Source organism: Talpa occidentalis, unplaced genomic scaffold (assembly GCF_014898055.3).
Source record: "Talpa occidentalis isolate TD23 unplaced genomic scaffold, MPIMG_talOcc4v2.1 talOcc4.2, whole genome shotgun sequence".
Taxonomy (NCBI): Eukaryota; Metazoa; Chordata; class Mammalia; order Eulipotyphla; family Talpidae; genus Talpa; species Talpa occidentalis.
The window spans coordinates 50,823,975-50,850,877 of NW_023602073.1; the positions used below are offsets into that span (position 1 = coordinate 50,823,975).

Sequence of the window (26,903 nt, forward strand, 5' to 3'; positions counted from 1 at the left end):
AAATGGCGACCTGCTCCTGCCCCAGCTCTGTGCTCTGCCTCCTCCCCTCCCTGCTGCTCCTCCTCCAGCTGCCCCCCGGGGGGTCCCAAGGTGAGTGTGTCCCTCCCTGTCCTGTGTCTCCCTCCGGTGGGTGGGGCCCAGGGGCTCTGGGAGCTCCTCCTTTAGGAATTGTCTTTGTCAATTTGACTTAGCAATAAATGTCTTCAAGTTCCATCCATATTTTTTTAAATGACATGATTTAACTTATTTTAAAAAAAGTCTGTGGGCCTCCCTGGTGGCGCAAGAGGTTAAGTCTCAGCATTATCAAGCTATCATCAGCCACTGTAACAGGAGTTCGATCCCTGGCCAGGGAGCTACACACCTGGCTCAGCAGACCTCTCCTGATTCACCTGCTGCTCCACTCAGCAGTGTATTTCAGTCAGTCTGCCTGTTCTGTTCCCCATTCTGTCTCTGGTGATTCCTCTCAGCCCTCCACCCCCGCACCTCGGGCTTACATCCCACCTCTTGTATGTACACATAAATAACATAAATCTTTAAAAAAATCTTAGTACTATATTTTTATGTGTGTTTGTGTTTGCGTAATTTTGCTCTATTTCTTTCAATGTATCTCTGTTCCTGTCTCTCTCTTCAAATGGTGGAATATCCACTATGCTTCTGTTGCTTTCCTCATAGAGTTGGTTAGTTCTTCCAGTTTTTTTTTTTAATTTTTCTCTTTTTTCTTCTAGTTCAGTCCATTATTCTTTATTAGTGTGGGGTCACTGATTTGATTTTCTCTTTGGTCTATTCCGCTCCAATAGCTTCTCCAGGAGTGAGTAACTTCTCTGCTGATCTTTTTACAGTCCTCATCTCTATGATGTTAATTTAAGGCTTCAATTTCTATTTTCTTTTCACTGATTTTATTTTCCAAGTCATTCATTTATTGTTCTGAATTTTGTTTTATCTTTTTTGATTCACTTTTCTGTGTTTTCTCCATCTCCTTGACTTTCTTTTTCTTTTTTTTAAGGATTTATTTATTTATTTGTTTGTTTGTTTGTTTATTTATTTATTTATACAAGCACTGGGGACAGTCAGAAGCACGAGAGGGTGAGAGAATTCACCAGAGACAGAGTGGGGAGCAGAGCAGGCAGAAGGACTGAAGTACACTGCTGAGGGGAGCAGCGGGCAGCAGGAGAGGTCTGCGCACCATGTGGGACCCTCCTCTGGTGGCAGAAAGCAGCCAGGGATGGAACCTGCACCGCAGGGCTGCGGGCAGCTTCGCAACCCAGCGCTCAACCGCTGCACCACCGGGGAGGCCCACTTCTGCCCATTTTTTGACAGGGTTATGTTCTTTATTGTTGTTGAGTCTCATCAGCTCTTTGCAGATTTTTGTGATCAGTCCTTTATCATTAGTGTTCGGTGCAAAAATGTTCTCCCAGTTGGTGGGGTTTCTCTTTGTTTTTGTTATCTGTCTCTTTTGCTGTGCAGAAGCTCTTTAATTTGATGTAGTCCCAGCTGTTTATCTTTGCCTTCACCATCACTGCTTGGGGTGATGTGTCTGTAAAGATGTCTTTGATGTGCATATCACGTAGTGTTTCGCCTTTATTTCCTTCTATGTATTTTATGGTTTCAGGTCTTATGTCTAGTTCTTCAATCCATTTTGAGTTGATTTTTGTGTATGGTGTGAGGTAGTGGTCAAGCTTCATTCTTTTGCATGTAGCAACCCAGTTTTCCCAGCACCATTTATTGAACAAACTTTCTTTGCTCCAATGCATAGTCTTTGCTCCTTTGATCCTTGACTCTCTTTATTATGGCAATTTGAACTCTACCTGATAGTAAGATACGATCATCCATATCTTTGTAGTTGCATATTGCAGAGTTGGTCTCATCTTGTGATATCATGTTCCCTTGAGATCTCAAGTTTCTGAGGCTTATTTTGCTGCTTTACATTTCCTATTTTTCAAAAAATGCATCTGTAGTGGTAACTTAGAGAGTTCAACTACTTGTGCTTTCCATCAGGTGACCATGTTATTTTTTTAAGACTTGTAATTTATGCAGAACTAGAGACCTGATCCTTGAGATGCTGACTCAGAGACTGTGGGGCCTGCAGTCATCCAGCCTCTAGGGTGGGTGCTCTGGCTGGGGCGCGTGAGCTCATGTTTGTGGCTCCCCTGCCACCCGCCTCTCTCAGTTCAGCCCTGAGACTCTCCCTGTGCACACTGTCCCTGAGCTTCAGGAGGGCAGGGCCAGTCCTGAGAGAGTAGTGGGGGTGCATCCAGCTCTGTGCCTTGTTTCTTCACTGGGAACCTTGTTAGCTGGGAGCCCCCATCAGAGCTGTGAACCCCTCACTGTCAGCTCTCCCTGCCCAGGGTCACGTGCCTGTTTGAGTGACCACCACAGCATGTGCTGAGCCTCCTCCATTCTGACCACAGCCTCCAGGTGTCTCTCTATGCCTACCTCTTGCTCAGTGAAGCATGACTCTCCTCTGTGTCCCTTTTGGTGCTGTCTGCCTGGTGACTGCTGTATGAGAGTGTCCAGTTTTGTCGCAAGCCTGGTGTTCTCTGGCTGCCCTGTTCACTCATTCGCATTGATGATCCTCTGTGCAATGAAACAGATTTCTCAGGCACCTTCTTAGTACCCCAAGAACTCTTTTGAAATGCACATTCTTGGGTACATCCCAATCTGCTGCATCAGGCCTGAGGTAGGGTCCTGGCATTTTACAATTACAAGCCCTCCTGATGATAGTGATGGTCAAGGTGAGAACCAGGGAGTTAGCATTTTTTATGGAAGGTCCTGCTATCAGGTACACTAGTGAGTGAGGGAGCATCTTTGACATTATTTCTGGACCACAAGTTGTGGTTGGAAGATCTTTCCCAGATTCAGAATTGTCACTGCTAATCCTTCATTTCAGCTGTCTGCTCATCAGACACCTTCCCTCAGTCTTCCTGGGCCTCCCCCAGTGATGGTGTGTGTTCCCTGATATGACTGTGTCTCTCAGCCTTTCTAACTCCCATGTCTGTGTTCACAGAGAGGTTCCGTGTGTTTGGCCCCCCAGACCCCATTGTGGCAGAGCTGGGTGAGGATGCCACACTGCCCTGCTCCCTGGACCCAGTCATGAGTGCAGAGAAAATGGAGTTGAGGTGGTTCCGGTCCAGTACCTTCGAGTCAGTGTTCACCTATCAAGACGGACAGGAACGACATGAGATGCTAATGGCCCAGTACGCAGGGCGGACCTCGCTGGTGGGGGAATTCCTCCGTGTGGGGAAAGCTGCTGTGATCATCCACGAGGTCCAGGCTGCTGACAATGGGCTGTACACCTGCTTCTTCAGCAACGGAGTGTTCCATGAGCAAGCCAGCTTGGAGTTGCAGGTGGCAGGTTGGTGACATGTTAAATATCTCAGAGTCCTGGAGTTCTGGAATTGGGGAGAAAATAAGGGCAATGCAATTTAGTTTTTCATGTTATTTATGAGTAAGAAAAGGCTTATTCATTCATGTTTTATGAAATGTAAATATCCAGGGTCCCTACCACATGTCTGGCCCTATTCTAAACTCTTAAATATAAAAGCAAATCTAATAAAGTTCTTTACTCTGTGAGTTTATATTTGTAGTGGGAGAGGGAACAGTCATAATAAATAACCAGGGCATAAATGACTTTCAAAGTGAGAAGGGATGAGGACAGGAAGCTAAATGGAGCAGGGAATTGGGTGAGAAATGTGGGGCTGGGGCTGAGGGGAGGTTCCAGTAATAAACAGTAGCTCAGGCTGGGGCCGTAGGAGCAAAGACTCCAGGGAAGTGGGAATACAGCTGAGTAGATATCAGATGTGTGGGGGTTCCTTTCTCCCCAGTATATAGACAGATAATTACTATATATTATATGTAATGTGAGGCATACAGCATAATGACTCATTTATATATACAGTTTATTGATTTCCACAATAGGTTAAATCACATCTGTCAGCTATTATAGGTTTCATAAAAAGAAAGAAAATGAAGCAAAAGGGAAAATTTCCTCACTGTGAAAAAAATTCTTTGGAGTTTGTCTTTTAACAACTTCCCTACATGTCACACAGCAATGTTGGCTACAGGCATGTTGTACATCACAGGGAAGGGAATTTCTACTTGTAGGCACAGCCCGTGTGAATGACCTGGGGGGAGCGTGTGTTTGGTGTGTGATCTGCTCACATGGAGTCCTCATGGCTGGTAGGAGAGAGTGAGGGGCAGGGTGTTGTGAGGTGACAAACTCTCATAAAAAAATGTGAGCGCATGTCAGAGAGGTCAAGGGTGGCTGATGAATGCTCCCAAAGGTAATCGTAAAAACCTCCATAGGATGTAGATATTTGAGCTGGGACATCATTTTATCTAACAGGGTCTATAAAGCCCTCAGATCAGATGCAGAAGGGAAGGTGGAGTCCACAGGGCCTGGTGATTGTGGGCAACAGCAGTTAGATTCTTTAGTTTGGGGTGCTGCGCCTTGGGGGCACAGGTATAAAAGTGTGAGCACTGCAGAGAGAAGAGGCTGGGGAGGAGTCACAGATGAGGAGTCCTGGTGCGCATGTTGTGGTGTTTGCATGTGGAGCTGTTGGAGATTTTCAGCACAGCAGCGCTTAGCATGTGACTCTGGCATCAGTGGGGAGGACAAGGGCGGGGACAGTATCTGGAGTTGTGGCTGCAGTTACGGGGTGGAGGGGGGGCTGGTTCACACAGTGGCGGTGGATGCTCAGGAGGTGCCCTCAGTGAGGTTCAGAAATAACCCAACTGAATGGGGAGAATTGGGTCACAGAATTTAAAGTGGAAGAAGGGATTGCAGAGTCTGTGTGATATTTAATGTCAGGAGCATTAATAATGTGTATCACTTGCCTGTCACCGTAGTGCTGCTGTGTAACAGAACCACAGAAAAAATCTCTCAGTGGCCTCAGTGGACTTGTATTCATAGGCTGGAGGGGACTTCAGCTAACCTGGCATGGACTTGACTACTCTCCACTGAACTTCCTCCTACATTGTTTGGTCAGATGAAAATGTCATCAAGTGGACTTTGGCTGGGCTTGTAGCATGAATGCTCATGGGCTCCTGGCTGGGGAGCGTGACCTGTTCCATCCTGGCTGAGGGAGGAGCTTCAGGGGGAAAGGCTGGTGGCAGACCCTGTTCTGCCTGAACTACAGTGTCCTTCTATGGAGATGGCAGAGGGAAGACCCAAGGGGCCAGCACTTTAAACCTCTGCTGAGTCACATGAGCTGATCTCTCCTTAGACACATGAAGTCACATGACTGATCCCAGAGTCAGAGTGAGAGTAAAATGTACATGGCAGAGTGTGAGCCTGATATGAAAAAGGATGAAGAATTAGGAACATTTTTTTTTTTTTTTTTTTGCTAATTTACCTCAGATGAGACAACAGCATGAGTTCAGGTGTAGAATTTAGGATGTGAAGAGCATGTGAGGAATCCTGGCAGATGTAACCCACAGGGATGGGGCTATCAGGGAGGGACATGAGGAGGCTGGTGAGGTGATATCTGAAAGTGATGCATGAGGAGACACAGGAGCTGAGGGGGAAGAAGCCCTGGGAGAGGGTGTGAGATAAGATGGGGCTTTAAGAACTGGACCCTGGGACTGCGCTGCCTTCAGGGAGCAGGTGCAGGGAGAAAAGTCAGGAAAGGGGCTCAGCAGGGGTCCAAGTTACAACAAGCCACCCTCAGAGGGAAGTGACCAACCCAAGATGGAGGTGGTTTCAAGATGAGGTCAGGAGTGTCCTGAATGAAGGGAGACTGGGTGAGAGGACCTTGGAGACCTGGGTGGACAAAGGGAGACTTTTGTTGAATCACCCAGAACAGAATGGACTAGAAGGATAAGTTGCACTATGGAGGCTGAGATGTTGGTGAGAAATGAGAAAATACAGTTGTTTATGGATTATAAGGTGTACTCTTTAACAAGAAAAGAATTCTATAAAGATTTGAAACATGTTTATATCATTATAAAAATAATAGGTAGAAAGGTAGAGATGAACATATCTTGTCATTGTCTTGGTCTAGGTCTCTCCCAGACTTCTCAGAGTGCACCTTGACAGCCTCACCTGGAGGTGTGCACATGTGGGCCTGCCCCACCTGTCTCTCATCTTCTCTCTGCAGTTGTGGGCTCTGCCCCCAAGTGCACATCACGGGGCCAGAGGAGGATGGGGTACGCGTGGTGTGCACGGCCTCGGGCTGGTTCCCAGAGCCTCAGGTGCAGTGGAGACAGCCCCGTGGGGAGCAGTTCCTGGAGTTCTCCAAGGTCCAGGCACAGGACACTGAGGGCCTGTTCAGTGTGGAGGCCGCTCTGGTGGTGAGAGACAGCTCTGCGGGGAGCGTGACCTGTTCCATCCTCAACCCTGTCCTGGGTCAGGAGAAGGTCATGGCCATTGTCATCCCAGGTCAGCACATCTCCCTCTTCCCCATTCCCTGCAGGGGCGGGGGCCAGCACCCCCCGGGTACTGGGCTGGGATGTCTTGGGCTGTGTCCTGATGGGGTCTCTGTGGGGTCTCTTTCTGCAGAGCCCTTCTTCCCCCGGGCCTCTCCCTGGAAGCCGGCTTTCCTGGTGATCCTGCCCTTGCTGCTGCTCCTGCTCCTGGGGGCTGCCTGCTACACCCAGAGAGAACATTCCACACAGATGCGGGAGCTGCAGGAACAGATGAATCTGTGTGGGGCTAAGGAGAAGGACAGACAGGCCAAGGAGGAGGCCTTGACGGACACAGGTAGGGCAGGACAGGGGCCAGGCTGGTGAGTGTGGCGGTGGGTGCTGAGAGGGACAAGCTGACACCAGAGCCAGAGCCCAGGGTCCCTCTGCAGGGAGATCAGAGCAGGTGCTGAGTCCCAGAGGAGACAGTGGAGCTTGGAGGCTCATGTTGGTCTGACGGTAGAAATTCTAGGACACAGAGAGTTTCATTTTTGTTTCTTCTCTAGGCACAAATTTTGTTCTTAGCAACAGTTTATGCTTATATTTTTCATTCTCTTTCAGAGGAACTCCAGGCAATTCTAGGTAAGCTCTGCTCTCCCTCCTGAACTCTCTGTGCCCCCTTCATAGGAGACATTCTGGTTCTTAGCTCACCTGTGTCCTGTGTTGCCTTTCAGGCCAGAGGAAGGCAGCTTACCTGGCTGGTGAGTGATGCCCCAGGGTCCTGTGTCCCTGTCCCCTGTGCTCAGGGGTCCCTCCCCTTGGCTGTCTAAGCACAGACATGTGGACCATTCCCTGCGGTGGAAGTGGGAGCTGGTAGGAGGCAGGACTCTGTTGCATGGGGTCTCCAGATCTGGGTGCTGTTTTCCCCCCATTCTTGGGATCCTGGGGGGTGGTGACCCTTGGAGTCTCCTGCATCCTGGTCTCATTCCAGCCCTGACTTTCCCACCATGGTGCTGGCTTTCTAGTCCTCAGTGCATCTGGTTCTTGGTCAGCACCTGGAAGTAAAGCAGCTGCTCCGGGATTTTATAAGTAAATGGACTCTTGAAGTTTAGGAGTGTGACCTCCTCCTGCCCTTTCTCCCCAAACAACCCAAGGAAAGTCTGTGCTCTCTACTCCTGAAGTTGCTGATCAGTAGTGCTGGGAGAGGTCGGGGTGACCTTGCATGGATGGGAGTGGGGGGACTTTCCTCTCCCAGTATTACTAGAAATACTGCATTGGAGGAAGATGGGCCATTTCTACTCTGGAGCTGGTTGATGTCCATGTCGTGTTTTTATTTCATCTTCCCATTAATTTCCAAGGAAATACTGAATGTAATAATTATGGAGTAATATGTACATTAAAAAATATCTTCCCACGGGCCTCCCCTGGTGGTGCAGCAGTTGAGGACTAGGCTGCGAAGCTGCCTGCAGCCTCTGCAGCGCCAGTTCCATCCCTGGTCGCTGGGAGGGTCCCACATGGTGTGCAGACCTCTCCTGCTGCACCCGCTGCTCCCTTCAGCAGTGTACTTTGTCAGTCTGCCTGTTCTGTTCCCCACTCTCACTCTGATTTATTCTCTCACCCTCCTGCGCTTCTGACTGTACCCAGTGCTTGTATAAATAAATAAATTTTAAAGATTTGAATAAATCTTTAAAAAAAAAGCTTGCCATATACTGTTTTTGATCCTGTGAGTAACACTGAGCAGCAAGTGAAGCACGACCTTTGAAGTCTTTGAAGCCCAGAGCTGCTCAGTGACTTGCCCAAAACCCCACAGCAGCATCAGGCAGGGCTGGGTCAGTCTGTCCTGCAGGCTCCTGACCTGAGCCAGGGGATTCCCCACCACCCCCTGCTGTCTGCTGGGAGCAGGAGGTCATAACCTCTCCAGGCCTCCCCTCCATCCCCTAGAGAGTCTCACCTGCAGAACAGGGGATGGTCAGGGCCCCTGGATCACAAGAGCAGCTGGTTGTGCTGAGGTCTCACCTGTGTGTTTCCTTTCAGCCTGGAGGAAGGCCCAGCTGTATGCAGGTGAGTGGTCCTGAGAGTCCTGGGATCCCCTCCCATCCTGTCCTCCACTACTTCTCTATAGGGACCTCCCACCAGGAAGGACCTGGGGTCCCTGGTCTTCCCTCACTCTGGAGCCTCTATCTGAGAACTGCAGTGCCCCCAACCCTTGTGATCACGGACGTGCCTCCACCTGCCTTGTCCTCCCTACATATCATGTGGGGTCAGGACAGTCTCTGACCCCTTGTCACCTGGTCCTTTCTTGTGGGTAAGGGCATTGGGTGTCAGTGTGAGGAGAGGCTGCAGCAGGGACAAGTGTGTGGTCCAGGATTTGCTGATCACTCGAAAATTCCAGATTACTATTTCTTAGTCAGGTCTTGCTAAGGGGTCCTGGGTTATGGATCCTTCTGGATCCCAAATTCCAGTCCTATTTTGGATCTAGTTTTTGTTTCCTGCTTCCTCTTGATTGTCTGTCTTCTCATGCATGCTCTGATTCATGTCCAAGCTGGATTTTTCTTCTAATCCCTTGTAGTTTCTGAGGAATCAGTTGTTTAGAGCTGGTGTCTGAGTCTGGGTCAGAGCTTCTGGGGTGTTTATGGCTCTTGGGTAGAGGCCTGTCAAAGGTCTGAAATTTGATGTAAAATCCTGTGTGTGTGTGGTGTGTGTATGTGTTTGTGTGTATTTTTTTGTGTCTTTATAACAAGATAAACAATGTATGATTTTTCAAGACCATCATCTTTTTAAGGAGAATTCTGTCTGACATTCTCATGGTTGCTATTAAGTGGGTTTTTTTCATTTTCTTCTTTAAATTTATTTTATATATTTTTACATCATTTTTCATTTTTGCACAGTGTATGCATTTTCATCTTGGTTATAGTCCCCATACAATTCCCGCCCCTCTTATTCCCTTATTTTGACCCGAATCCCTCCTCCCCTGTAGTGTGTAGGGTTTTTTTTTAAAGAGGTAACTAAGTAAATGGTTATAATCAATTTCCAAAGAACAGGGGGGAAATTTGAAAGAAAAGTCTAGATGGAGATAGAGAGGGGAAGGAAGGAGAGGGGTGTGTGGGAGAAGAGCCTTCTAGAGTTTTGGGCACAGTCACCAGTTTGAATCTGTGCTGTGCAGACACTGTGCAAGGCTTGGGAATGAAACACAGTGGGCCTTTTGAAGTACTTCAGATAAAGTTACACTTTAAAAACCATTATCGAGGTGACCATCTAATTTTGTTGCTTCTCACATGAGCTCCCCCTGTAACCCCAGGGCAGGGTCTGCACAGAGTCCTGCAGGGAAAGTCAGAGATGCTGGTGGAGGAAGATCTGAGCCTTGTGAGCCTGAGTCACACGCCCTTTCCCTGCTCAGGGATTTGTTTATGGTCCTGGACACAGACCCTGAGCCAAGAGAGAGGGTTTGTAGGGGAGGGGTCTCGGGATCAGGAGTGTGAGGACCCTCCTGAGAGTCTCCCTGGTTCCCCTGGGGCTCATTTCCACACAGTGAGGATCATAGCATCGTCTTTACCATCATTTCAGTGTCTGCTGAGTTCATGTCTCATGCATTTTAACAAACTTTCCTTGGGCATGCAAAAAGAATGATGTGTTTGAATGAAGCACCATTAATACACTAGAATTAACATTTTGATATCAAAAGAGTCACAGATAGATACATGTGTGATCTAGTATTAATTATAAAATTAGAAAAAAAAGCATTTTTACTTAAAGTTTTGCTACAAAAATGAACTGACTAGCGCAGTCAGTGCACACACAGTCCTGGGTGCGCTGTGTCTCACATTAAATGTCACTTTGATTTTCTCTTTTTGTTCCTCTGCTCCTGTTCCTGTTCTCCTCCACACCCTCTTTTTCACTGTTTATGAAGAAGTATATTGTAGAGCGTTAGAGCTGGATGTCAGCTAGTGTCTAGCAAAAATAAGTCAATTTAAAATCTCCTTTTTTCACAAAGAGGTCACATATATGCCACCCAATCATTGCATGTGATCTTGTTTCTTATCAAGCAAAGATGGAAATGCCAGTTTCTCAGATGTGAGCTTGTGCAGGTGTGGCTGGTGTCACACATTTATACACCATGTGCACAAGAAGATGTTGTTCCTTATTCCTATAGATGTGGATCCCGGATTCTCCTCTCTCCCCCTCTCTCCTCACACGGTTGGGAAACTCACGCTCTCCCCTCACGGCCTCAGAGTCTTGCTGTGTCTGACCTGAGTGTTGGGGAATGACCTGCTTCCTCCTTCCCAGGCAGGTGTGGGGTGGGGATGACATGGCCTTGGAGTGCTGGGGGGGAGGGGCCTATTCTCCCCTTTCAGTCATTTCAAGGGCTCCCCTGGGACCACTGGTCTATGATCCTGTGTGGCACATGCTGAGAGGGGCAGGGCGCATCCTGTCTGGTCATTAGGGCTTGTGGGTGACCCTCCCTCTACAGCAGAATCAGGGTCTGGTTCTGTCTCTGGTCAGCAAATTGATGAACCTTCTGGCTCCTTCCTCCTGTCCCATGTCCTTGTCTTCCTCACCTGTCCTTCCCTCCCTGCCTGCTCTCCAGGCCTCACTCTCTCCCTCCTTCTCCCCCCAGAGCAGGTGACACTCCTGGGTCCTCATCTCTTCACGTGCATCATGGGGTCCGGGTGCTCCCTCCAGACCCTCCCCTGCCAGGGCCCTGCTCACCTGCCTGGGCCCCCACATGGGGCATCAAGCTCCAGCTGCTGCTGACACACGTCACCACACCCTGAGCAGCATCACCCACGCAGTTTATCATCTCACACGCCTGCAGGGAAGACACCTGAGAATACGTCCTGGGACTAACTCCAGGGTCTGGCAGCTCCTTCCTTCCAGGAGCCCCTTCCTCTCCCAGGATCTAGGGCCTCCTGCACTGACTGGGGAACCCCATCCTCTGTCTACACAGCCTGCCCTGCAGCCTCTTTGTGGCCCTGCTGCCGTCACCATGTGACTGTCTCTGTGCACAGGTGCAGGGTCATGGCTGTTAAGGCTCATGTGATTGGTTCTACGTGGTGATCCACAGTAACATCCCTGTTTCCAGGTCCCGTCTCTGTCCACCTGAAGGTTTCTCTTTCCTCTGTAAAGGACACATGTTTACAGAGTCATGGGATGAGGACATGGACATCTTTGAAATCATTATTCTGCTTATACAGGGAGGTTTTACTTTGAAGCTTCCATCTTTCTGGGCTCCTCTTGAAGGAAACAGTGTGTCAATCCAATGTGTTTGTGTTCTTCTCTGTCTACAGGGATGGTTTTGTCTCCACCACACATGAAAATGTGGAAAATTGTCACTAGTGTTTGATCCTCTCAGTGTGTGTCCATGTCCCCTACTCTGCACGTCTATCTCCTCCTAGAACCCTCTCGACCCCCTCCTGAGTGGGCAGGACCCTCTGCTGAGTGCCCTGAGTCTCCTCATTCATGTCACAGTCACCCCCATGTGCAGCTCAATTACCTTTTTTCACTCTCTCTCTCTCTCTGTCTGTCTCCCCTTGTTGGACAAACAGATTTATTCACAATCAGAGGGAAAAGCTCTGCCCACCAGCCCCCATGTCTCCAGGCCTCCAGAGGCCTTTCCTGTCCCAGCAAGCGGGAGCATCAGGCCGCACACAGGCCTGGGCTGGTTGTAGCTCTAAGACCAGGTCTGTTAGTTCTTCACAAGCACACGCAGTCCTGGGCATTTCATCTCCATAGAACCTGTTCAAGAAAACCTAGTTTCCAGGATGCATGTGTGGCTGGTGGCTGAAAAGTATAATTTGATGGTCATATCTGGGTGAAGACATTTCTGTTCCATTGGTGGTCAGCCTGCACCCCTGAGTATTAAGCTTTATGTCTGAATTATGGGGAATTTGCCACATAACAATTGTGTGTGTGTGTGTATGAATCTAAAAGTTGAAATATCAACTAAATGTTTCCAAATATTTTCCCCTGTGAACTGTGTCACTGTCTTGTAGAAAACTAGGAGTTGACCCTGATGTGTGAGTATCTAGAGTCCCTCACATGACATGTGTGTCTCTTGCAGATTGGAGGAAGGAGAAGTTCCGGGCCTGTGAGTGACTCTGTTCTCTCTGGGGCTGCTCAGCTTCTGGCCTTTCCTTCTGTTCTCTGTGTGGGCACAGACTCTGCACCCTCCGTGGGGGTGGGGTGGGTGCTGCTGTGATGTCACACAGCTGTATTGGGAGGGGGTGACTGCTCATGAGTGCTGAAGGGGCTCCTTTGTCCTTGGGGTCCAGGCAGGTCCCCAGGGGTCCTGTGACATATTTGACCCCCAATTATCTTGTGGCTCCTTCTCTTGCTTGGGGGCTATGGGCTGGGGTCACCAGGCTCTCATTTCAGGGAACATATCCTTCTCCCCATAAAGCTGAGTATCTGGGGTGAGGAGGTGTGTGCCCTTGTTATGTCAGGCTGGCACATGGGTTCTCTCTCTGCAGGGCCTGTCACTCTGGATCCAGGTTTTTGCAGTCATGGAATTGTCCTCTCTCATGACAAGAAGAGTCTGACCTGTTATCATGAAGGAATAGAAGGAGGATACAGAGTTTGGGGTATTGAGGGCATCACATCAGGCCGCTGTTACTGGGAAGTAGAGGTCAGGAGTTCAGACAGAACTGTGTGGGCACTGGGGGTCTGGACAAAAGATGAGGAAAATAGAAACGGTGCTGTGTCCCCACTGAAAAGGAAATGGGTTATTGGCCGGAACCATAATATTTTCAAAGCCAGTACTGACCTTCCTATTCTACTACCCCTTAGGCGGGTTCCCCACAGGGTGGGGGTTTTCCTGGACTATGATCATGGGGATGTCTCCTTCTATGACATGACTGATGGCTCCCACATCTTCTCCTTCCCTCCTGAGTCCTTCTCTGGGACCCTCTTTCCATATTTTGTCTGCCATTTAGGAGACGTGTCCCTCACCTTTTGCCCCCTGGAGGCTGGGCCCCAGAAGCCCTCTGTGCCCATGAACAATCCTCCTTCTCTGAAGGAGCCTGTAAGTCCCCCAGGGGAGGGGATCCCCTTAGGCTCTGGTGTGGATGGGGCTCCCCCAGGGCCTGAAGGCCCCCTCTTCCCCTGCACCCCAAAGACTGTGTCCCCATGAGCCCCCTCCCTGCCCAGTCCTGCCCTGAGCTCTTCTTGGGACTGCAGGTTCCCTGTGGACAAACCTGTGAGTGAGTCCCAGATGCTGGAGTCTTGTCCTCCTGCTCTGGGTGCAGATTCCTGGGCCGTGGCTGAGAGAACAGTCAGGTCAGGGCTTGTGCTGAGACATAACTTTGAACCTGTTTAGGGTAGAACTAGTTTTTCCATGGGAAAAATTTATTTGGTAAAGAAAATATTTACTAGGGATTTTATGCTGTTAGGGCAAGAAAGGGGATGAGCTCTGAATGATTCTCCTAAATTAACTGGAGTTTACTTAATCCAACCTGGCTTTGTTTGGAGGAAACTAGAGCCTGATGGAGGGTCCCCAGATCTATTTTTAGGGGTCTGGACTATCTGACCAGGAAAATTCTGCCTCCAAAATATTTGGGGGAAAGGCAGATGATAGACTTTAGAGGAGCCTAATATTCTGTTATCTGCTTCCTACACTTGAATGGTTGAAATACACTTAATTTTATCAAACCTGATGAATTTCTATGACCAGTGGTTAACTTGGGGTGTGTTAATTTGGTGACCTCAGGAGAAGGATCTGGTTCCTCTTTTGTGTCAAACCATTTGTAAAGAAAAGAACAGCTCCCTGAATTAAGATGAGAATAAAAAGGAGACTTTCAGACTCGGGGTGACTTGGGGAACTGGAATTTGAGTTCTACAGACCCCTGTGCTGACTCGGTCACGGGAACCACAGCTGCCAGAAGAAGCAGGATCCTGAGCCCCAGACCTGCAGGGAGGAAGGTGTGATCCCTCCCTCAGGGGACACTGACATGGTTCTGGTGGGAGGAGAAGACAGAGAAGGGGGAGTAGGGGAGTCAGATGTCATAAACCTGTGTGACTGTAAAGAGATTGTAACAGTTTTAACAATTTTCTCTTGTGTGTGTTAATTTGTATTTATTACCCATTGTCTTCATTTGTCATCTTCCCTTGTGCTTTTATACAAGTTGATGTAGTTTATGTTTATAATATAGTTTTGGGTAACAGAATAGATAAAGGGGCCTCCTCGTGGTGCCAGGACTTAAGCTCAGCACTATGAAGCTATGTGTAGCCACTGCAGCCAACTACTGTCCCAAACCAGGGAGCTACCTGCATGGCACAGCAGACCTCTCCTGTTTTGCCTGCTGCTCCCCTAGGCAGTGTATTTCAGTCAATCTGCCTGTTCTGTTCCCCACTCTGTCTCTGGTGAATCTGCACCTCTGGCCTGTATTCCAGTTCTTGTATGCATACATAAATAAATCTTTTAAAAAAAAACCAGAATAGATAAAGTTATTGTGAGTAAATTTGTAAAAAACCTAACATGGCATGTTAGATACAAAATTGGGACTGTCTGTCCCCTCATTTTGGGACAAGGTGAGCAATTCTTCACTTGTAAAGGAAACTTTCTCTTCATATTTAAAAATAAGCCATGTATACATTGTGAGTGTGGGGCTGAGGAGTCAAATGCATGGACTCTCCCATCACCCATTTACTGCCGTGGCTGTGAGAAAAGTCAGGCCAGGCCTTATGCTGAGGCCAGAGATGGTGAAATTGACTGACCTGAACCTGTTTGGGGTAGGAAGAATGTTACCATGGGAGATCATTTTTCTTTTCATAAAGAAAATATTTCGAGGGGTTTAGATACTGTTTGGACAAGGAAGGGGATGAGCTATGAATTCCGGTCCTAAAGTAGCTGGAGTTTATCCAACTTGAGCTTGTGCTGAGGAATCCAGATGCTGAAGATTACCTTATGTTTATGATGTATTTTGGGGTAACAGATAAACAATTGAATTGTGACTGAAGTTGAGAAATAAGCAATATAGATACAAAGATTGGTGTTGCCTGTTTCGGAGACGTGTAAAGGGAGCTTCTCTTGGTAGTTAAAAACATACAATTGTGCTGTGTGGTTGTTCAGTGTAAGGAGCTGAGTAGTCACAGATATATACTGTGTCCATCACCCATATATCGCTTCCTGGCCCACATCCCCCCACGTGCCCTCCTGTGTGACCTGGAGCTGGACCCCAGGAGCGTGTCTCTTTGCTCCCTGCACAGTGTCAGGATGAGCCCTGGAGGGGACACTCCAGTCACAGCCAAGGACATGTATCTCTTCTGGTTGAGCTGCTTTTCTTCTGAATCTGTGATGGGATATTTGTCACTTTTAGGAATTACCCTCAGCCACTATCCATGAAATTTTTCCTTCTATTGTTCTGAAAAACTATTAAAAACTGATAAATAAGTAAGCTGTGTGTGTCATGTCTTTTGATCTAATGGGACATTACAGAGATTTTGTAATTAGATTCAAATTTATGTAACTATTTAGAAAATGCACAAGGTTTGACTTGGGTTTTTATCATTAATTAAGGATGTGTTTGCCGTGGAGTCACATGCTGTCTGTAAAACAAAAAAGAGAATTCCAAAGACTATAATTTTTTTATCTATAGATATTACCACTTTTGTTCTTTCTTAGAATATTTTATTTTAAGTTGCTTTCATGCTGGAAATAAAGGATCTATTCCTCAAAATCCTCTTATTAGCATGTTGCAATAATACCAGTGCTGTCACTGATTAATTAATAATATTAATTATTATATACTGTCTTGCTGCGAACCCGCCACAGCAGCCTGGGTGTCAGGGTTCCTTGAAGGATGGGACGGCGTCGGCAAAATCAAGAGGAAAGTGGGAAGGGAAAAGGAGTGAGGAGACGCAGACACTCGGTCAGGTGCAGGCATCGTCCTTCAAGGAACCCTGACACCCAGGCTGCTGCGGCGGGCTTGCAGCAGGTGGTTCCTGAACAGGGACTTGACAGGTAAGTCATTTTTGTGCTCAGTTTTCAGGGATCAGCTAGGATCTGCTCAAGGGTAACCGGAACCCCTCCGTAGAGGTAAGCGGAGTAAGGACGAGCAGAAATACAGAACTTTGAGAAGTTATGGGCCTTATTGAGTCTAAAGAAAGAAGACTCTTTATAGACATTATTAAGTATACATTTAGTAAAAGAAGCATAAAAACCTCCCATGCTCAATTGACGTCCTTTTTAAACTTCGTAGAAACATGCTGTCTGTGGTTCCCGAGGGACGGACGGCACTCTTGATGTGCAGACATGGGCAAGGGCAGGAGAGGAAATGTCCACATATTATTCGACCTTTGGGCCTGAAAAGGTCCCTGTGGATGCCTTTTCTCTATGAGGACTGCTAAAAGACATGCTAGATCAAGGGTCTGAACTCCAAAAAATAAGTGCTAAGCTACAAGAAACACGATTTTTGACATCAGAAAAGGCAGAGGAAGTTAAAATAAAATAGTTGAACGACCAAGTTGAAAAAATTACGTTAAAGGAAGATGACCCAAAGTTAAAATACAAGGATCAGGAAAAATTAGTTAATGAGGTTCAAATAGATGCCTCGGACTTGTCCGAGGAAGAAGAAATAATATCTAAAAAAGCTGAAAAGGTTACATTTGAAAAGGCAACTGCTCCGCCCTATGAATCCCTGTCCCATAAGGGTAGGGACTCTATGATTGCTCTTGACTTAACCAATATTGTTAAAAAATATATGCAGGAAGTGGCCAAAAAAAGAGGCTTGACCAAAACAACCTTAGCTAACTGGAGCAATTGAGAGGCCTCCAGCACTCGCTCCCGCTTATAGAATGAGACAAAAGAGATTAAGTGAGGCAAAATTTGCCAGAGCTGTAAAGCGGGCAGAGAAGCAGGGAGACTTCACTCTCCAATGTTACCCTGTCCAGTATGCCAGTGATAAATATGATAATGCTCAATGGGAGCCCATCCCTTTTAAACTTTTAAAAGAATTAAAGCATTCCGTGTCCGCTTACGAACCTGCCTCTCATGTCTCCCAGATGCTCAATTCTATCTGACCCCGTCTCATTGGAACCAGACTGTAAAATCCGCTCTCCCTGGTGGTATGTACTTATTGTGGAAAGCAAATTATGAGTATGAGGCTGATAATTAGTGGAAGAACATAATAAGAGTAGTTCAGAAAGAAATCAGGTTGACATTGAGATGTTGATGGGAGAAGACGAGTGGGAGACTCCCCAAGATCAGGTGGCCCTACCTGTTGCAGCACTACGCCTTACACGTGATGCGTCACTAAAGCTTGGCATAAATTACCAACATCCGACCTAAAGACATCAGGCCTTGTTAATATTAAGCAGAGGCCGGAGGAACCCTATGAAGACTTTCTTCCCGATTGATGGATGCTGTCCGCAAGGCTGTCTCTAACAATGAAGCTGCTGAAATTTTAACTCAACAGCTAGCCTTTGATAATGCTGCTCCCCCATGTCAGGCCCTAATCCGACCTGTAAAAAAGACAGGTGATCTTAATGAATATGTTAGGGTATGCTGGGATGTTATCCACGCATATCTACAGGGGGTGGCTATAGCAGCTGCACTTAAAGGCCAGACTAGCTCACAATGGTTTTCGTCATTGAATCAGCTAAAATCGGCTCAAAATTACGGCAATAGTCTAAATTCTAATGCTTCCTGTTTTTCCTGTAGAGAGCCCAGGCATTTTAGCAAAAATTGCCCTAACAAAATTAACCCCTCATCACTAGCTGGAGTCCCTTCAAGACTTACGCTTCCAAGGACTCCATGCCCGCATTGCAATAAGGGCTTTCATTTGTGAAGAGATTGTAGATCCAAATTTCACCAGGATGGGTCTTTACTGCCACCTAATGACCAGCAATTAGCGGGTTCTTCCCCAGCAGCTCCGCCAAAAGAGACTTGGCAGTCGGGAAACTGGGTGCAGGGCCCAACCCAGGCCCCTCAAATAACAGGGGAATCCCTTCAGCAAGGCAGCGAACAATCTCAGATCTCGCCCGCGCCACCTCAAGCAATGCAAGCCTGGACTTGCGTTCCACCACCTCAGCAATATTGACTTCTGATCAATCATGTGTTGTAATCCCCACTGGAGTGTATGGGCCACTCCCGCCTAACACTGTTGGGCTTGTCATTGGCTGTAGCTCTATGTCCATGCAGGGCATTAAAATTGTACCTGGGGTCATTGATTCTGATTTTACTGGAGAAATAAAAATCGTGTTGGAACCCCCTATAAAAACTGTACAAATTCACCCAGGACAAAGAATAGTTCAACTGCTCCTTTTGCCTTTAATATCCGTGGGTAATAAAGTTGCTTCTAATATGCTGTGGGGAAACCATGGCTTGGGGTCTAACGATGCAGCTTTCTGGGTTTAGCGGATCAAAGATACTAGACCTGCTAAGACTATTAAGGTTCAGGGAGCCGACATTGAAGGCCTCCTTGATACAGGGGCATATGTTACAGGTATTGCTAGCCGTGACTGGCCTGCTGCGTGGCCAACTAAGAGTACACCCTCGACACTTGTCTGTGTAGGCTCTGCCTCTAATGTGGCAAAAAGCTCTCAGATTCTGACTTGGTCTGATGGAGAAACCTCAGGTACTTTTCAACCGCACATCATCCCATCTCTGCCTATGACCTTGTGGGGACGAGATATTCTGTCACAAATGGGAGTACTTCTTTTAAGTCCTAGCGAGGTTGTTACCGGTCCTATGTTACAAATGGGTTTTAGCCCAGACCAGTGTCTCGGTAAAAACCAGGAAGGAAGGGTGTTTCCCATTGAAGTAGCTCCAAGAGAGCCACGACAAGGACTAGGGTATGACCAAAGTTTATGAAAAGGGCCATTGCTAAAATTACAGCTGATCCAATTACCTGGAAAGATGACAAACCAGTGTGGGTTGAGCAATGGCCCCTCCCAGAAGAAAAAATTAAGGCTGTAACAAACCTCATAGAGGAACAATTGGCAAAGGGGCACATAGAGCCCTCCAATAGTCCATGGAATACTCCTATTTTTGTTATCAAAAAGAAATCTGGAAAGTGGAGATTATTGCAAAACTTGAGAGCAATAAATGTCACTACGGAAGATATGGGAGGTTTACAGCCAGGCCTGCCATCTCCTGTTGCTATTCCCAAGGGAGATCATGTTATTGTGATTGATTTGCAGGATTGCTTCTTTACTATTCCCTTAGCAGCCAGGACTGTAAAAGATTTGCTTTCAGTGTTCCATCTCCTCATTTCAAACGTCCTTATCAAAGATTTCAATGGACAGTTTTACCTCAGGGAATGAAAAATAGCCCAACTTTGTGTCAAAAATTTGTGGATTTTGCCTTAATACAATTTAGAAATGTTTCCTCAAATATATTGTGTTCATTATATGGATGATATTTTAATTAGTCATTCTCAATGTCCCTACTGCAACAAGCTTTGACTGTTCTAACTAACTTCTTGCAAAATTTGGCTTGGTTATTGTGCCTGAAAAAATTCAAACTGACCCTCCGCTTAACTATTTGGGACGGGTCATTCGAACTATGACTGTTTCTCCTCAGCAGTTACAACTGCGGACTGATTCCTTAAGTACTTTAAATGAATTTCAAAAGCTCCTTGGAGACAATAATTGGGTCAGACCGTATGTATTTGAAATTAACTACTGCTGATCTCCAACCTCTTTTTAATATTTTGCAGGGCAGCTCAGATCCTAAATCCCCCCCACCCCTAACTAACTCCTGAAGCAAAGGAGGCTCTCTCTAAAGTTGAAGCAGCTATTAATAAGCAGCATTTACAGAGACTGGATTATACCAAACAGTGGGAATATGTAATTTTGCCCACTTCTCACACTACGACTGGAGTGTTATGGCAAAAATGGTCCTTTGGAATGGATTCACCTTCCAGTGACTGCAAAAATGTTATCAGTGCTTATGCTACTCTCGTTGCCCTTTCAATAATTAAGGGTAGAACGCGGAGTGTGGAGCTCTTTGGGTGAGAGTTTCATTCTCTCATTATCCCATATAAAAAGGACCAGCTTGATACCTTGCTACAGCTCAGTGATGATTGGCAGATTGCTATCCAGTCTTTTGCTGAGAAATAAAAATATCATTTACCTGCTGACCCATTGCTTCAATTCTTAAGGGAGCAGACTTTCATTTTTCAAAAATTGTTAGCACTACGCCATTACCACAGCCAGCTGCCCTTGTGTTTACAGATGGGTCATCTCATGGAAAGGCTGTTTATATTATCAATGACCAACAGAAGGTCATTCAAACATCGGAAACATCAGCGCAAAACGCTGAACTCATAGCTGTTATAGAGGTTTTTAAAATCTTGCATAAACAGCCTTTTAATCTTTTTACTGATTCCCAATATGTGGTCAGTCTATTTCCTGATATTGCTATCATTGCTATCATTGCTGATAATAAAACCACCATTGCTCCTGGTTTACGAGAGCTACAAACCCTGATAAGAAGTAGATTTTGCAAGGCTTATGTAGGCCACATTCGAGGACATTCTAAATTACCTTGGCCTTTAACTGCAGGAAATGATTGGCTGATGCATTGACTAAAGACACTGTGTTCACGGTACAAGAAGCTATTGCTGATCATGCCTTACATCATCAGAATGCAGCCTCTTTACAGTGGCAATTTCATATAACTCGTGAGGCTGCTAGGGACATTGTTCGGAAATGTTCCATCTGCCCCACTACTCAGAATTCCTTGCCTATGGGAGTAAACCCCCGGGGCCTCAGGCCAAATGACTTGTGGCAAATGGATGTTACTCATGTTCCCAGCTTTGGAAAACTCAGTTTTGTTCATGTGACTGTGGATACTTTTTCCCATTTAATTATGGCTACAGCTAGAAGGGGAGAAGCCTGTAAGGATGTGTCTCAGCATTTAATGCTTTGCTTTGCCTATGCAGTGAAACCTAAGGCTGTTAAAACAGACAATGCCCCTGCATATACTTCAGCTGTCTTTAAAAAATTTGTACCTCATTTAAAATTTTATACTATGGGGATCCCTTATAATTCTCAAGGACAAGCTATAGTTGAAAGAGCCCACCAAACTTTAAAAGCCCAAATTTTCAAATTACAGCATTCTGAATATAAATATAGCTCAGCACATCATGTTTTAAACCATGCTCTGTTTGTTATTAATTACCTGAACTGCGATTCTCAAGATGTTTCTCCAGCCATTAAACATTGGAATCCTGACAATTCTCACCCAAAGGCACTGGTTATGTGGAAGGATTTATTGACGGGTTTCTGGAAGGGACCCGATGTGCTGTTAACTTGCGGGCGAGGCTATGCTGGTGTCTTTCCACAGGACTCTGATGCCCCAATTTGGATTCCTGACAGACTCATCCAGCACCATGTCCAACACGACCACACCACCCTCTCACCCCAAACGAAAACCCCCTCCACAGCCTTCATCTAATGTTCTGGTGCCTCCTATGTGGCAACTGTGTCTCAATGAACAGGGAGATAGCTGGTCTCCATCTCCGACTCCATCACCTCCACTCCAAGACAACCAGCCTCCTTCTGCAATTTCATCGACCAGTCACAGTCTCCCTCCTACATGGGGACAGCTTAAATCTCTCACCTATCAAGCTCACCTTAGCCTAGAAAGACAACATCTTGCTATGACCCCTGAAAACTTGCTCCTGGCTATGATAGAAATTATCTCATGCCAAGTGATGTCTGCTTCTGCATCCCAATATTGGGCATTTATCCCTGATCCTCCAATTTTGCAGCCCACACCTTGGGGTTTTCCTTCATTTCGCATTTTCACTAATTACACTGATCTTTTGGGAGGAAACTCAAATTCGTTTATTATTCATAAGTCCAATCATAATTTTTCTTTTCATGGTAGATTAACCTCTGCTCCCATGTGTTTTAGTTCTAATGTTACTTATCTCCCAGATGTTTGTCTTCCCCTCAACTATCGAAGTTTCGTGACTGACTCTCGGAATCCTGAAACTCATTGCAGAGATCTTTGGATACTTAAAATCATGCTTATTGGACAAACTGACTATCAAGACCCTGTTGTTAGTGCTCCTGCCCCATTCAGCTTACCTGGATGCTCCTTTTCAATCTCTTCCCAAAATACTCCCTGGGAAAAAATTGATCGTTCCCAGGGATTCCCACCCTGGCATAAATGTATGTTTCCTCCTGCAGGTCTTCAGTTTTTACCGTTATGACTGTTTATGATTTTTCTGTTTGTGGCGCTACACCTGATTCTGGTAAATTCCCTACTGAACAATTTTTCACCGCTCAACCTTCTATAATTGGTCTGATAGTTTTATTCCTCCTCCTGAAATAATTACTATATGGTATCCAGGAGGTTGGATCACACCCACCTTCTTTGTTAAGACAGTCAAAGGCATTCATATGTATCCTGAGCTATTCAAATTGCTTGCAGCCACCAAAGTATTTTTTCAAAGACCGAGAGGTATCAACAATCTCTCTCTCATTACTACCTGTGTGAGCCCTCCCCATGCTCTCCTTATTCAGGGCAGGGGTGTTTTGCATATTTGATCTACTGGACAAGCTTTCCATGTCAATTGTACTGTATTTTAACTAATTATATTGACCCTACCATTGGCCCCTCCACCTTCGATATTGTTCATCAACGTCCTTATGTTGTCCTTCCTGTAAATTTAATTAAGACCTGGTATGATGATTCAGGTATGTATGCTCTACAATTGGTCAAACAAGGCTTAAGTCACCCAAAAAGGTTTGTTGCTGCATTAATTTTAGATATTACTGCTCTCATCACTGTTATTAGCTCCTTTGCCATCTCCACTACTGCTTTAGTTCAGCAAGTTCACACTGCCTCTCATGTTAATAATTTATCTCATAATGTATCTCATGCCCTTGTTCTTCAAGAACACATTGATAAAAAATTTGAGGATCACTTTAATGTTTTAGAGGAGACACTCCTATATATTGGTAATCAAATTCAGCATATCAAAACTCACTTAACCACTAGGTCCCACTCTGAATATAGATGGATTTGTGTGACTCCATACCCTTACAACTCCTCCTCCATTCCTTGGGATAATGTAAAACACCACTTTTTAGGTGTTTGGGATAATAATAATGTTTCTTTTGATTTAGGTTCCCTTCAGGATTCAATTAAGGCAATTAGTTTAGCTTACGTTCCCTCTTCGACTCCTTCTGAGGTTGCAGATTCATTTCTGGCCTTTTTACAACATTTTACAACCAAAGCCACTTGGTTCCTGTGGAACCAAGCTTAGCCAAGTTTTCGCCATTTTGTATATCCTCTACCTTGATATGTTAGTCCTTGTACAGCCGCATTCCGGAGATAGTTTCAATAGTCACAACCCTCACTCCACTTGGTGACAAAAAAGCAGACCACCCCAGCCGCCAATGAGGGCAGTCCTATCCATAAATGGGACAGCATCACTAACTGTCCAATCAGTTTGAAACTATAACCGTGTGCACCAAAATGCCTTTGTAGTAGCCAATGAGTAATTGCCAGCTTCTTTGAAAATTTGCGCCACTCGTGACCCTATAATAGACCCCTGCTTCCTCTGTTCGGGGCTCTTGACCTCTGCTGTTGCATCGGTGCGTGTCGTGAGCCCGGACTTGAGCCAGTAATAAACTCCTTTGTGTTCTTGCATCGACTGTCTGTGTCCTTGGGGGCTGCACTGGTCGACGTTGGGCACAACAGTCCCCGTCTCTTATCAACCTTGGCATATCACTACTAATTATTCTTTCTGTTTTGTTTCTGCTTCCAGTCATCGTCCGACTCCTCAGCAGAGCCATCAAACAAACCCACATTGAATTAAAAGTGTTACAACTTCTAGCCAAAAACAAAAAAGGGGAATTATGGGGAGCCATGCTGTTATAGGGGAGGGAGAGGGGCAGCCGAAATCCCCCCAAAACCTGCCTGCTCTAAATGGGGTTCTGCCATCTGCCGCATTAACACAAAACATGAGACTTTAATGGGAAGGAAGTTTAATACAATTAGGAAACAATACAGGAAAGGCAAAGAATCTAGTTTCTAAATGAAGCACCCAAAGTTACCCGTCTCCTCGTGGGTAAAACTCCATCCAAATGGGATTGGCCCAGAGCAAGGCCCCAAAGCCTGCCACAAGTCTAAAGCATCTTCCAGTGGGGACCCACAGAAAAGCATCAGAAACAACCAGACAAGCCCGGAAGGAAAAGAGCAAAATCAACATCAAGATAAAAGCTGCCATTGTCACCTCCCCACGGGTCTCACCCACATCTGTGTTACCCAGTCCATGACCAAAAGACAAGCGCAGTTTCTTCACTTGTCTCTCTGCTCCATGCGCCTCCTCCAGGTCTCCTGGCTCCATCCTGCTTCCTTCCTTCCTCAGTCTCCTCTGCAGCTTCTTCTCTCCCTGCTCAGCTCCACCCTCCCTTGGGTGGGGCAGGGAACCTCCCCCTTTCCTGGGGACCACCTTGTTACAATGCTACTCATGTCATCTTGTTATAGAGCAGCCCCAATATAAAATGGGTTAACTGGCTGTGGGTCCTCACCCGCGTGCTTAAAAGGGACTTATTAATACTCCACTACAGGCATACACAAAAGGTTAATAAAAGGTTTATTTACAAGGGAAAAGGAAATAAGGAAATGTACAAGTCAGGGAGAAAATAGGGAAATAAAGTCTTTAATGTGTCCTACCCGATCCGCCAACCTGGAAACCCAAAGGTACTCTCAGAGCTGGCTGGATGCTGCCAGCTGGACAAGCGCCAAAAATGGGGGATCTCCTCCAAAGCCCACATGTCTGGCTTTATATCAACCTGGCTGCTTAACCCCACCCTCAGGTATCAGCCACCTTCCCTTTGGTGATGATGGGATTTGGAGTGGGGGTGGAGTCCACAAAGCCTGTATGGAAATAGCTTTAGGACATCCTTTTCCCCCAAACAGCCTGACAAAGGTCTGGACATAGGGCAGATTCCTGAAAAGTCAGGTATCTCCTTAGCTGATTCCTGCTAGATTCTCCTTATTTGTTTTTGGCTAGTTTCTACCATTGTCAAAACACGCATTTAAAAGTAAAACTACGAGGGGGCGGAGCAACATGGCGGCGAGGAGACACTGCGAGTAAGATCTCCCATTAAAAAAAGTTAATAGGGAGGAAAAGCGGCAGGTCCCAGTGAGAACTGGGACAGGGAAGATAAACGGGTGACTCCAGCAAACTGCCCGAAGAAGAAAGTTGCCATAAAAGAGGACCAGAAGGGAGGAAAGCGCAGAACCCTGCTCCCCTCCCCCGCCCACAGAGGCTGCACTCTCCGACCAACAGAGAGGAGGAAAACAACAAACTAAAACGACCAACAAGAACAAACTATGCAGCAAGCGGGACTGTGAGTTGAAAGGAACTATTGCAGCCACCACACCCCGTGAACGGGAGCTGTGGAGAATTCTGCAGGATTCGCCGCGGAGGTGAGCTCCAGGCGCCATTAAAGAGAGACCCCGCCCCGGGGAGGAGGCCAGGACCAGCACACAGCCCCGGGCCGCCCGGTAAGCTTGCGCGGAAAAGTGGCCTCTGGAAAAGCAGACGCGGATCCGGATCGGGATTGCGTGAAAAAGCGGCGTGGATCGGAAACAGGATCGCGCGGAAAGCAGTGAGGTTGAAAAAGCAGTGCAGTTGAAAAGCAAACGCGGATCCGGATCGGATCACAGCTGCCCAGGTCCCCGCGCCTGCGACCTAGGCTTGCGGGGAGACGCGCGGAGGCCCTCACTGTGTGAGCAGGAACCAGGCGCCCAGGCACGGGAGCGGGATTCAAAAGGCGCCATTCCCGCGCCACTGAACTGGGCTACAGCCCGCGTCCTGGAACTGAGGGCTTTGGAACTGAGACCCAGGGCACGAAATTAGGGGCGTGCGTTCCCCATGACAGTGGGGCACAAGGCAGACACAGCACCCCAAAGCCGTTGAGGTGTACCCTACCATCCCCGCTCTGTTCCCTGTCCCACGGGGTGGATATTCAGCTCCCCAAGGGCTCTAGGTGAGATCCCTGGTGCCACCTAGCGACTTGAAACCAGCAGAGGCTCCTGAAGGAGCTAGTGGCCAGCTGGGGAGTTAGCCCACGCCGGGCCCCTTCCGACCAGTAGTCTGAGCCCACAGGGGGAGCGAGCACCCACAGCCGGGGCATACCAGGCACGCAGAAGAGTGTGCCTGAGACCGGACGCGCAGGGAGTGTGTCCCACATCACCATTTTAGAACAGGGACATTTCTTCAGTAAAGACTACCTGCAGAAGGCTTCCTCAGGAGCCAGAGGTGAGCGGGGGAAGTTCGCCCACGCCAGACCCCCTCTGGCCTGCAGTCCAAGCCCAGAGGGGAGCAGGAACCCACCTCCGGGGCAGACCAGGCGCACAGGGGAGTGTGTCCCCACATCGGCATTTTAGAACAGGGACCTTTCTCCAGTAAAGACTGCCTGAAACTGACAGATGACTCCTGGAGGAACCAGAGGGGAGCGGAGAAGCTCACCCAAGATGCCGGCCAGTCCCAACAACACAGTGTCCCAACGCATACGGCAAATTAGAAAACAGACAGTAGGGAGGAGAAGAACCACACGCAACCTAGCTACTCCCCAGGGAAAAAGCACACCACAAAAAG

General features: G+C 47.0%; 1 protein-coding gene across 1 annotated transcript; it reads left to right on the plus strand.

Moving 5' to 3' along the window:
* The first annotated feature begins 2 nt into the window (after window positions 1-2).
* LOC119251371 (butyrophilin-like protein 1) lies at window positions 3-13,465 on the plus strand. Its single transcript, XM_054698132.1, has 10 exons — window positions 3-90; window positions 3,005-3,356; window positions 6,096-6,376; window positions 6,497-6,697; window positions 6,961-6,981; window positions 7,074-7,100; window positions 8,374-8,400; window positions 12,398-12,424; window positions 12,807-13,357; window positions 13,451-13,465. Exons 1-10 carry the CDS (start codon window positions 3-5, stop codon window positions 13,463-13,465), a joined length of 1,590 nt encoding a protein of 529 aa, XP_054554107.1.
* Window positions 13,466-26,903: the final 13,438 nt, after the last annotated feature.